This window comes from Lissotriton helveticus, chromosome 10 (assembly GCF_964261635.1).
Source record: "Lissotriton helveticus chromosome 10, aLisHel1.1, whole genome shotgun sequence".
Taxonomy (NCBI): Eukaryota; Metazoa; Chordata; class Amphibia; order Caudata; family Salamandridae; genus Lissotriton; species Lissotriton helveticus.
This window is the reverse complement of record NC_136071.1, coordinates 708,871,386-708,884,090: the sequence shown is the minus strand read 5'-3', so window position 1 is coordinate 708,884,090 and position 12,705 is coordinate 708,871,386. Positions and strand designations below refer to the sequence as shown.

General features: G+C 41.1%; 1 protein-coding gene across 4 annotated transcripts in view; it reads right to left on the bottom strand.

Moving 5' to 3' along the window:
* RBM33 (RNA binding motif protein 33) overlaps window positions 1-12,705 on the bottom strand; it is a 667,388-nt gene that overhangs the window by 476,274 nt on the left and 178,409 nt on the right. For all 4 annotated transcript variants that reach the window (XR_013601648.1, XR_013601647.1, XM_078663257.1 and 1 more), the window contains exon 4: window positions 1,285-1,370. Coding sequence is in view for 2 of the 4 variants with exons in the window: in XM_078663257.1 (XP_078519383.1) it covers window positions 1,285-1,370 (86 nt within the window). In the remaining 2 variants the exon portion in view is untranslated. The remainder of the gene's footprint in view (window positions 1-1,284; window positions 1,371-12,705) is intronic.

Below are 12,705 nucleotides of genomic sequence, written 5' to 3'. Positions count from 1 at the left end.
TAACCTGCCGTGCGCTCATGACGATCTGAGCTCGTCATGTAACGCGGTAATTTCGAAATTGCCGCGAACAGCGGGAAAAGCCGCCGCATTGATGCGGTTAACAAATTCAGTAAATAAAGACTGGTCAAAGGTAGCAGCACACTGGTGTGTTTTTGCCTGATGTAGTTTGCTGCTTTCCCACTGACACTTGTAAATAGTATTTTTTTCTTCAGGTGTTTGCACTATTTACTGCTTAAATACACACGTGTGGGGTGGGGGATATTAATTTTAGCACATGCCTGTTTCCTCTTTGTCAAAGTCTCCTTGGGATGATAAATGCCTAACTTTACCGTCAGACTGTGGCGGTATTGTATTTGAACACAAACAAGGGACATGTGAAATGGCTTTTTATTGCAATTTCATTCACTGGCATGTATAAAAATTAAAAAGGATAAAGGTGAAAACTGTATTGCTAGTGAGGGGTATGAGGAGAAGAGACTGAGATAACGCAGGAGCAGTAGGTGCCACGACCGCTGAACAACGTGTGGCCTTTGTAACGACATGCGTTAGGTAAAGGGGCGTTGGACTTAAAGTACAACGCTTTCCCTACAGTTGCAGCGCCTGGAATTGTAATCGTAAATTATACTATTAAGTCCGGCGACCCCTACGGCAAGTATTTGTAGCGACTTGCCCTGTAAATGGAATGCTTGGTTCAGACGCATTTGTTGCACTGCCTGCGTTACCGAATGCATGGGAAAAGAAAGTGTGGTTAAGTCATACAACCCTCATTTCATGATGTATATATACATGCTTTTAGTCTGGTGAACTACGGATTGCCACAGAGGAGGGAGGGTCACTGAATCACCCAACACTCCTTTGAGATTCATGTAATTTTTCAGTAAACTCATAGAAAAGTTTAGAAAACTTTACTAAATGGGTCACCGCTATGGGAAGCTCTTAGAACCCCACAAATGTAAAGGTATTGCCCGTTAGATTTATGCAGAACGGAAAACATTTCCTCTTTACACGAACGTTGGGGTGCTAGGGTGAGCTCACCAGTAGACTACGGATTGCTGTTAGTTTCAAGTCTATGAACAATTTGACAGAAGCCAATACAAGAAAATAGCTAAATACCCTCAATACAATCGAAAACCATTTATTATTTATAAACTGCCACTTTGCATTTGAGGCCTCAACGATCATGAAAAAGTAGTGTTTCAGAGTATGTCAAAAACATTACAGGAAACAGAAGGGCGCAAATACAAACAGTGGTTTACTAAAGACACTTTAAGTAATTATGGTTACCTGAAGATCGGCTGCTGTTCTTGCTCCTCTTCATCACTTTGCAAAAGATCATCATTGAGATCTTCATCAGAGTAATCTGACTGGTTCTAGGTTTAAAAATAAAGGACCAAGTAATTCAGATTTGCAAAACTATTTAGAATGAAGTACATAAAATTCATTTTGTGTCAGGTGCTAAGAGAGATGTAAAGCTTATGCAGGTCAGAGTAGATATGTTCATAGAGAGCTCTTCTGAAGATGGAGTTAAAACTTAAGAGTTCCATTACTGAAAGAGATTACGACGACAGCTGTAATTTGCAAGCTACCACGGAAATCCTGCTGCCACAAACAATGAAAGGGTTTCTACATAGATTTGATAACAAATTTGCCCAGTTGCGAGTATGTCAGAAGAACTGCAGCATCATGCAAGGAGCAGACGACCATACACTGGACCGTTGCTCATTAAAGTGGGCAGCTGACAATCCAGGAAAGAAAGAATACACCACGGATTTACCCCAGTTAACTCCCACCTGCCCACGCCCCACACCATTTCACCCAAGACATAATAAAGGGAGACAACAAGGTGAACCACAAAAGAAGAGGGCTTAATGATAGCAACAATGAGTTGTGGATCCAGTGGAGAAAATTATGTGTGAAGGGGATGGAGGGTAATCAAGCAGAGGTGAATGCCTGATGAGCTAGGGATATCTGCCATCGAGCTAAAGGAGTTGAGGCACAAAGTGAAAAGGGAACCTGCTAGGCAGCTCTGCAGGGAAAAACCTTCTGTCCCCATTCCAGAAACGTCAGTGCCCCGGGCACCCACAAGATACGAGGATATGCTGTCAAAAAGCACTGTGGAATAGTCCGAACCTACACGTAGGTAGGATCAGACTATATAGGGTTCCAATAACTAAAGTCAGAGATTGGACCACACAAAATTAACAGAATATCCAGCTAACATGGCACTCTCACATGTGCAACAAAATGTGGCAACTTGGTCCAAAGCGATCTGTGTAGTGGAACGGTAGCTTCAGCGCCCAAGGATTTAGTAAATACTGTAGAGTGCACACTTCCTGGGTCACTGCTGTAGTGGAGGCAAGCCAATCAAAATCCTAGATGTGAAGGACAGCAGACATGGCACACCAGTTTCAATCTGAAAGTTTATTCAAAATGAACAAGCAGTGGCTAATGTCCCTACTGCCAGGCATCCAATGATCTTGCACTCTGGACTCTACCTGGGGGCATGAGGTACAGGACAGAAAAAGTCAGGCAAATAAAATGCATAAGTATGTGATGAATCCTAAAACGATCAACTTAGAAAAAATGGTTCCTTGCAACCCTCTGCCAGGGAACTGATCTATTGCGGCTGAAATACAAGAGTGTTTTAGGCTACCTAAGAATCTTACATTTCGAGTCTAGAGAAAAAGATTGAAGCTTTAGAAATTGGGGAAACTGCGATTACTTTTGACCCATGATAATTAACCCAAGCGGTTAATGGAAAAAGAAGAAAGAATGGGATGTATGGTGGAAACAGTCCACCAACTGTAATCCTGTATGATAAACAATATGTGAGAGAATTGCACAGCAAGAAAACATAGCACTAGAGCCTGAGGGACCAGTTTAGCCACCACAATATTGAGGTAGGAAAAAGCTCTTTGAAAATCCAGAGGGCCAAAATACGGAACTGTTCCTCGATGAATAGTTGAGACTAGGAGCAGTCTTTGAAGTTCCCCCTAATTATTTCTCAACTGAACAGGCGAACAATGCAGTGGTGGTAAACATGCACCACGGGTGCCACGTACAGCTGTGAGATCTTAGTCATAGAGGTTCAATGAGTTGTAATACTATATTACAGGCAGACAGGCGAAAGTTAAACTGTACAATACACAGCTGGAAGAAAGCCAAAGGAATATTTTAGAAGATGTGAAAAGTAAATAAGACGAAAATGGGTGTGAATGTAATGCCAATGTATCCAGGCTAAATCTAAATATTTGATGAGGGCAAAGTATAGATGAAGAGGAAAATCTTGGCTGATGCCATGGATCCACCAGAAACAACCGGAAATGTGCAACCCATAATAGCATCGGTGGGTGACAGGACAACGATAGCAGTAAATGGGGAAAGACCAGGAGAGAGATGTCCCCAGCAGATAGAACTGAGCGTTCTTAAGGACTGTTTGCGATACCGCCTTGAGAGAAGTGAGAACATATCATAGAGGTCAGAATCATTTTTCTGTTGCCAAGTACAGAGGGACTGAGGGAGTTTTCTGGAAAAATGCTAAATATGTCAAACTGCTCAATCCTTAGGCAAATAGGCTCATTGGGATCATAAATCATGCAGAGAGGAACAAAACCGGTAGCACTGATGTTTATCTTCTTCCATAAAGATAAACGTATCACAAGTACATGAACCAGTTCTGCTTTGCAATGGCAAGTAGAAAACCAAAGTTATGAGCTTATTGGGGACTGAGCAACCAGGATTTCTTCCCTGAGCTGGCTCAAGAGTTAGGAAGGGCTTTGGAGGATAAAGGAGTCTGACAGGGAATGGAGAGATCAAGTGGCTAAGGGAAAGGAAGCGGCATGATCTGGTTATTGTTCAAATTAAGTTGAATAAATGCACATTAAATAACAAATATAACACAATTGTAAATACTCTAAGACAGTGGGAGGAATTTTGCTAGGTGGTTAAAGGACAAAGGGTGGCAATGTACAGGACAGCAGACCTCTGATGACTACCAAATGGAATGCCTGCTTTAAGATCCGTGCGTCGTTGGGCATTGAATGATAAAATACCAAATGCCATTTCTCTTTAAAATAATGAAACATGTGGCCTGCATGACCATGTAAAGTAGCATTGCAGGGCACAACTATTCTGTTGGAGGGGACAAAATAGATGAAATGCACCACGTTACATTGTTTGGAATGTGATAGGGACAGATCTTTTTTTCTTCATTAATCCTGTGCGAGAGAATCATAATCAGAATCCCTGGTGGAGTGCTTTCTATATTCACAGACCCAGAAGGAATATGCACTATTGTACATGTTAAACTGTTAAATATGCTGAATGCATATGCCAATAAGGAAAACAATGTTATCCCCTTCAATTCCCCCAACCGGAGATGAAGAAGGGGACTAGTTTGTTTACATTGGCTGGGTTCAAGCGGAGGTGCATGATATGCAAAATAACGATGGACTGGGATGCGGCCCTGAGCAAAGATTAGTTCAAGCATTTCAACCATCACTTTTTTGTATACTTCAGTGTGTCTCCCTAGGTGAAACAGGTATGCCCATACATGGGTCTTGTGCTCACTGTGCCACAGGAACCAAGCTATACATGGCTGATCTGGTTCCTGGAGAAACTGGCTTGGCAGTTCGGGTTGGACTGTTCATACTGGAGCAGGGTCAAGACTGATGTGCTTTGGCTGGATCCAAGCTGAGTTGGCATGGTGTACAAAATAATAATAGACCGGATGCGGCCCTGAGTAATTACCAGTGGCTGAGATTAAATCAAGCACTCCATCACTTTTGTTTATACTCCAGTGGAGTAGTTTCAGAGACAATAGATTTGATATGCGTAGGATAGCACACAGACATGATGAAGGCTACTGCCTAGCTCCGAGAGCATACTGAAAAAAGGGATGGAGGGCCAGCGACCGATAAACATATGGAGAACATGTAATCCAGGATGGCAATCATATTTTTACAATTGCGTTCACAGAGTTCACATGAGAATAGGTATAGTGCAACAAGAGTGGAGCACAACCAGGAGCTCAGAAAGGAAAACTTCATATATCTGTAATTTTGATTGAAATAGTTTTGTTTTTTTACTGAGTTTTATATAGCCCAAACTTGACCCGAAGGTATCGGGCATCAGAGCACTTTACACGAGCACTAGTTGCATTACATGAGGACATATTCATTTTTGTAAGGCACGGGGAGATTAAGTGATTCGCCCAGAATCACAGGATGTTGCGCGTCCTTACCGAGACGAGAACCCGGTTCCCCAGATTTGGGGTCGACCGCCGTAGCCATTAGGCCGATTCCTCTGCCCATGTAGGGGAATCTTCATTGAAATTGTAAGCGGTGAACTGTACTGCTTCAAGGGTATCTCCAATGAAAACAGTATAAAAACTATTCTTGGAAAAATAAAGGTGACAAAGAGAAAATGTCATACTCTATCCAAAGAAATTCCTCAAAGTGACAAAACACACTTGAGTGTCAGCTCTACAGTCTGGCTCATGAGTAGTGCCTCATGAAGCCGTCAAATGACATCCAGCTTGTTGCTTTGCACATTTATGTATTTGAGATGATTCTTAAAAAAAGCATATGTGCAGCTTTATTCTCTAGTGGAATAGGTTTTAGGGCTTCCTGCTAGGGGGCCTGTTGTGTTTCTGCTAAGAAAGAAAAGCAATATACTGGAAACAATCCATCTTTAAACAGACTGATTCAAAGTGAATAAACCTGGATGAACAGGACTGTTATTCACAAAGACACGTTTTTATGAATATCTTGTTTCGTTAAGAAATAATGTTATCACTCTCTTAACATCTGGTGTATTGACAAACCATTCTTCAGTATTAGAAGGATGGCGAAAGGCTGTTTTTAGTGGAACAGGCATTATGACATGAATATCGTATACCACATTCAGAAGAAAACCCGCCTGAGCAAATTGTGCTACAAGAACACAGTGCAAGTCTAATAGGAACATACAGCTATTGTATTACTAATGCCTGCGCACTGATGTGAGCCCAGCTAGGAAGGCAGCTTTTCAGGAGTTGTTGGAAGGAGGACTTATGGATCATATCAAAAGGAGGCCCATGAGTTTCAGAAGCAGTACACAAGCTCTAAGGTAGCTGAAAGGTCTACAACTACCAAGAAAATATATTACCCTCTAGGAATTCCTAAATAACTGGGATTCAGAGAAGAAGTTTAAGAAATGCATGTCCTGTAAGCAGTCATTGCTGTGAGATACACCTTTATAGAAGAGAACTGTACCCTCCCCCCTTCCCCCACCTCTCCAACTCTTGCTGGGTTTACAGCCTTTTCTATGCACCAAATGCAAAATGTCTTTCATTTGAAGAAGTAGGAAGTCATGGTGCCTGGGCCCTTAGCTACCTTCAAAATGTCCATGAACGCCAGAAAAAGGTCTAAAATTCCATACTGTACGGAATTAGAAGCTAGACCACAAATGTTAGCTATGTTAGATCAAAATGCAGCATCTGACCCTGGACTGGTTAAGCCATGAGCCAGGACCACAAATTTATGCCATTGGTACCACACAGGAGGATGGGTACTAAATTGATTTTTTGCGAGGTATGAATGCCTAGAGATGAAAAATCTGTGATGGCAAATCATCACTCTTTGCCTTTTATCTGATATGACTGGATTAGCAACCATAACCAAAACAAAATAATGGTTTTCATATTTTTGATAATAGCATACAAATTCATCATATGTGGAAAAATAAATTCAATTTGAGCAGCTTGGTTAAATTCAATATAATTTAAAATTAATTATGATTATTAATTTGTATACTAACAAATTAGTACTTAAAATAATAAAACTATTGCATTCCTTATTTTGATACAGATTATATGCATAATTTTCACTTACAATATCAAAAAATAATAGTTGTTACATCTTACATAGAAAATGTATGTCATGATGAACATAACTACAATTTTATCTTTCATATTCCTCAGCATCTTCTTCTTCTGAATAGGTGTCATCATTCTCTGCGTCTGTTTGATTTTCACAGGCGGGAAGTCTGCATGTCAGTTCACTTGATGTCATTTAGACAGAAGACACTTGTTGGCAGTTTGCAGTGCCTAATGCAGTTGCAAGACAGTATATCTAACACATGCTGGCTGCCCCTCCATTCAGTCCACTAAAAGTTGCTCGGCTTCCTCGTGTTCTTCCAACTTCCAGCTTCTCCCAATTGGACTAGGTGTTTGTGGATCATTCAGAAAACATCTCTTGCTTATAGCAGCTTGATAATTTGCACGTTCTGTAGTGGTTCTTGAGACAGTCCCTGCAAGGTGGAAGTTGATGACCGTCTTATCTCACCCTTTTGTGCAGAATAGGTAAGATATCTCAAGTCATTCATGTGATGAACCGAAGATTTTGGTGCATACAGCAAGCATGAGAATAGCTCCAATGTGTCCATTAGTTCTTAAGAAAGATCACATTTGTCTCTGAGCTGAAATGTTTCCTTTGAAGGTCTGTTGGCAGACACTATTTTGAATGACTTACTTTTCCTTTTCCCGCAAATGCGATTCCTGTGTCACATCCAGTAAACATAGAGAGACCTATCATAGCTCGACAAACATTTTCACCATGAAGCTATCTCACACACACACACACACACACACACACACACACTATGAGCTTATCATTACTGTCTCATAACCCTCATTAGCAGAGTATGCAGAAACAAACTACCATTTGCTGCTTCGTGTGTATTGTTAAGATTGGGCAGTTTGTGGCTCCCTTCGGATGGGATTTTGTAGAATGTATCTTCACAGTCAACGAACAGTGTTTTATTCTCAAGTGTTACAAAAATACCCTGGCTGCCTCAATTTGTTAACAGGAAATGTGATGAGTTGTTTTATTCCTTACGTGGCTTAGGAATTTCCTTCACTGTCTGACAATCTGGGAATGTGAGATGCTCTGTAACTGGTGCTCAGGTTCTTCCCCGCCGATTGTCCCTTCGTTGTTCTTAATAGAAGTCTCATTGTACGTTAATCAAACACAACTTTGATTCTTTGACTCCTATTTCCTCCCCATAATGCCATGGACAAGAAAGACATGCCAACTCACCAAAGTTTATTTATTTATTTAATTATTCAGAGTTTTATATAGCGCGCACAAGATCTTTACAGATATCAGAGCGCTTTACAGGAATAAGGGTGAGGATAGCAGGAGGGTGACGCAACATAATATTGGGTACAATATAAAGTTCAATATCATGGTCAGATAGCAGTCATGTGCTGATAAAATATCAATAAACAATCAGGTAAACGGTAATATAGGACGATACTGAGACTTTGATCCAACTACAATAGAAATCAGGAGAGCTTAGGCTAAAGGGATGGCATATGTCAATATCTAAAGGTTACAAAGAATAAGGGGTAGGGACATCGAGTTTCAGCAACTAACGAGCCTAGTTTAATAATAGGTGGTTAGTAAGTAGCATAATAGGATCGACTGATCATAATAGAATTAGGAAGGATAAAAAGGATCACAATCCGGAAGAATATGGTGTTATTTGACATTAGACAATCAAGTAGCCAATGATACCATTGCGGTGCGGAGTCTCTGATCAACAACCATAAAGTTCAGGTGTACTTAGCCATAAGGATGGCTTTCACCTCTTTCTTGAAGAAGGCCGTGGAGGAGATAAGCCTGGTTTCAGGAGGGAGTGCGTTCCAGATCCTCGGTGCCATTCCTGAGAAGGAGCGTTTGTAAGTTTTTTCCTTCCGGAATCTGCGGGGTTTCAGTAGTAGATTTTTTGTACTTCTATTGGATCTCGAGCCTCCTGATATAATCACCTTTTGTGTGAGGTAGTTGGGTGCCTTGTGGTGTACGGCCGAGTGCGTCATAACAGCGATTTTCAGCTGTATTCTGGCTTCAAAGGGCAGCCATTTCAGGGATTTCAAGTCCGGGGATATATGAGAGTGTTTTCTTGAGCCAGTAATGAGTCTCGCGGCAGCGTTCAGGGAGGCTCTTAGGGGTGCAGTTGTTGCTAGAGGGAGACCACTGAGTGACACAATTCCATAGTCTATGCGGGGGATGACGAGGGCTTGTACTGCATTTTGGAAGTCTTTGGCTGGGAGGAAGGGTTTAAGTTTCCTCAATGTGTTGATTTGGAAATTAGCTCCTTTCGTTGCTTTGCTAATGTGCTGTTGCATGTTGAGCTTTGCGTCAAGTGTGATCCCTAGGGATTTCGCAGAGTCCACGATGGTGGGCCGGACATTAAATGCAGTCAGGTGATTGAGCCAGATTTGGGTAGTTTTAGTTTCCGCAGGGGGTGATATCAAAAGGAACTCAGTTTTCAGAGCATTTAGTTTGAGGTGATTATCGGCCAACCATGATTGGGTCTTTATAAGGGTGTAATATAAGCTTGATTCCACTCCTTTGACTCTCTGAACAAAAACCATACCCACGATCATTGTGGCTGAATTTCTAGGTTTTTCCTCAGGAGTAACGTTTTTCTGCAAATATGTTACTAAAACAACATCGTCTTTCGCAAGAGACCTTCTGGAGTTGCTAAAGCCCACGGTTAAGGTCCTAAGGGATGAAAGACTACATCCGCCATTTGAAGATTCTTTTTCAACGCTGTGACAAGGATTCAACCAAACCGTGCTTTGTCTGCTTTCATGATGATTTCCCCGCGATTGTTGTTCACTGCCTTCTTCTTGAACATTTTAATTAAGGCTTTTAGTTTGATAATTTTCAATGGGCCATGAAACTTCTTAATAGGTGGATTATTCTCATGTCGATCAAGTTTGAAGTCTGTATAGCTCTGTTAGTCTATTTCATGTGTCGTCATTCTCTCGAACACTACGTTCTGCGATGCCATTTATGCTGTGGAGAGACTAATGAGATCATGTGGCCCAACAAATGGGTTTATCCAGCTTTGAACCAAACTAAAAGCTCTCATGTTTGTCTTTTCCAATTCAAGAATTATGTAGGTCTGCGTAAGATCTGATCTGTTGTTACAAACCATTTCCCTTATCTGACCCAAAAAGGCACTTCTGTGTTCACCAGACACATTATCTTTTCACAGCACCCGCCTTGAGGTTGAACCTTGTTGCACCACCGGGAATCTGTGTGTTTTTGTTGACTGTTACCTTTATTGCTTGACTGACCGAAATTCGTCCAAACGGATTAGCATCTGACAGTTGAACTGAAAAGCTTCTGATGATGAAATTGTAGTGTACCCCAGGATGTTTCACTGCAACTAATGTAATTTCAGCATAGTATACAGGAAGATATCTAGCATAGTTCATTCTGTCATATGCAAAACACCATCGGATCATAGAGCGTATGGGGGTAAGATGTAAAATGCCAATTTCCTTCCCGAACAGCAAGCAGCAGAGCCAGCAAGACATTTTCAACAATATCCACATACGACATCCAAAATGCAGAAAGATCTTCGTTGTCATGACAAGATGTTCCAGACATACATCCCAAAGCTGTTTTACTTCAGCAAAGGCAGTATTCTGCAAGGGGTCATCTAATCTCTACTGGCTTAGATCTTTTGCAAAGTCATTAAAATCCTCAATGAAGGAGTAGAGTACTTGAATGTTCTCTACGTAATTCTTCTCCACCCACGGGATAAAGTCCAACCAAGCCAGTCTCAACATAGCTTCACAATCACACTTGTGTACTCGAACTGCAAGATTGTACAAACGGCCTTCTAGTACTGATGATATTGATCCTTCTGCTATCATTTCCGCCTTAATGTAAAGGTCGCGAAGGCCAGCATCTTGAAGGCGTTTTCCAAGAACAGACATGACATTGCAAATAGTGTGAAAGGTGCCCATTCAAAGAATGATTCTGTTGTAAGCTGTGTTATGCTTCCATACAATCTCAGTTACTTTTGTGTAGAAAGCTTGATCCATGATCACTACCATTTTCGCCAAATGCAATGATTCCTTGTACACTTTGACGGTTTCAAAATTCCAGAAACAGTTGTCAATTCAGTTGCAGGGGCATTAATGGTGGGCAACTACCCAATGGAATCCTGTGATACACTAACTAGGTCTCTAGTACTGATGCTAAATCCTGTTCAACTTGGTATTATTCGTGCAAGGCTCTCTTCTCATCTTGTAGCTACCCAGATTATGCTATTTTGTGCAAGCCTCAATTAGACAGCACATTCTGGCATGACTTCAGTATTTGTCATCAACGGCTGAGGCCCAATTCGTTCACCAGAAACATACATGAACAATTCTACAGTATTTGTGGTAGTCAAGGTTCTTTAATTTTGTTTCTCAATGCTTGGGAGAAGAGCTTTAAAAAGTTGTGGTCCAAACAACTTGGGCTGCACAGATATACCGTTGACTTGATGAGTTGTACCCTTACCTGTAAGAGTCTCTTCCAGCCTATCAATGTTATCCAGGCCTAAGATAGTGACGACATGTGACTGAATGTCGGCTGGAAGAGCAATTTGCACATTTACGTATCAGGAAGTTTCTAATGACACAAGGTGATATCATTTTCTTCCAGCTGGGAGTCTGAAATCCCAGGAATAAGTCTGTTTGGAGTGCGGATAATGTCAACATTGAATGTCAGCGTTTTTACGGCATAAGGGAGCAACAATTGCTTGGGGAGGGGGATGTGGGGGGGGGGTTCTGCTGGCCATTTGTCACTAAATATATAATGTCCTGACTGAATGATTGCATAAGTAAGGCGACCCATTTGGGCGACTGTGTTTTTTGGATCTCCAGTCAGAAGTCCTAAAAGGAACCGTTTAAGATAATCAGCTACTGTAAATTAATCTTTATCAACGTCTGATGGATGATATGGCCATGGTATTGATGTCAGGTTTGTTTTAATCATTGATCTTATGCGCGATAAGGTTTGATCAATTATCTTGTTCATGTCTGTTGCCTTAACCTTTAAAACTGATAATTCTCTTTTTACACTCATGTTTTGACTTACAACGTCCAGCAGCATGACACTGTCAGGTTGGGTCAATATGTCTGGGAATATGTGGAGGCTGTCACAGAACTCTGAGACCAATATTCTTCTAATATGCTTCTTGGATGATTAGTCTATTCCCTGTATTCCTCTGCGTGTGATGAGGGTTTCAAGCCTTTCAGTGAGTCGTCACACACAATATATATTCTTTAGAATGCACATTTGACTTTAATGATGTTCTTCTGTTTAAGCGTTTACTTGTGCACTCGCTCGTTCCAGCATCATCACTGACACTTGCTTCAGCTTTTCGCATAATAGTCTGTTAATCTCTCTTCAATAGGCTCCTGCACTTCCTGTGGTAAAATACTCAGGGAACTGTGTTACTTTCCACATATCTCGCAATATCCAACAGTGGAATGTGACTCCTTACTTGAGCTGCCTCCAACAAAGTTTTCCATGATGAGCAGCCCTGCTGGCTTGTCAGCGCAACTCCATGTTTGACATTTGACCATACATGAATTATACACTGGGGATCAGAGGGACAGAATGTGCTTGTTTCAGTCTTCTTCAGGATGCGGCACCAGCTCTGGCAAAAATGCATTTAAACATTTATACATTTAACATGATGTGCTTAAAGTAATACTAATTACTATTATAATTATCAATTTATATAATCGCATTTACTGTAATCGTAATTTTTAAAAATAAAACAAAAAAAAGTAGGAAAAAAATCCATTCATATCAAGGTATCTTGGGAGTGGAGTGGTAACACACAAACCGCAAAGAGTTATGGCTCGCT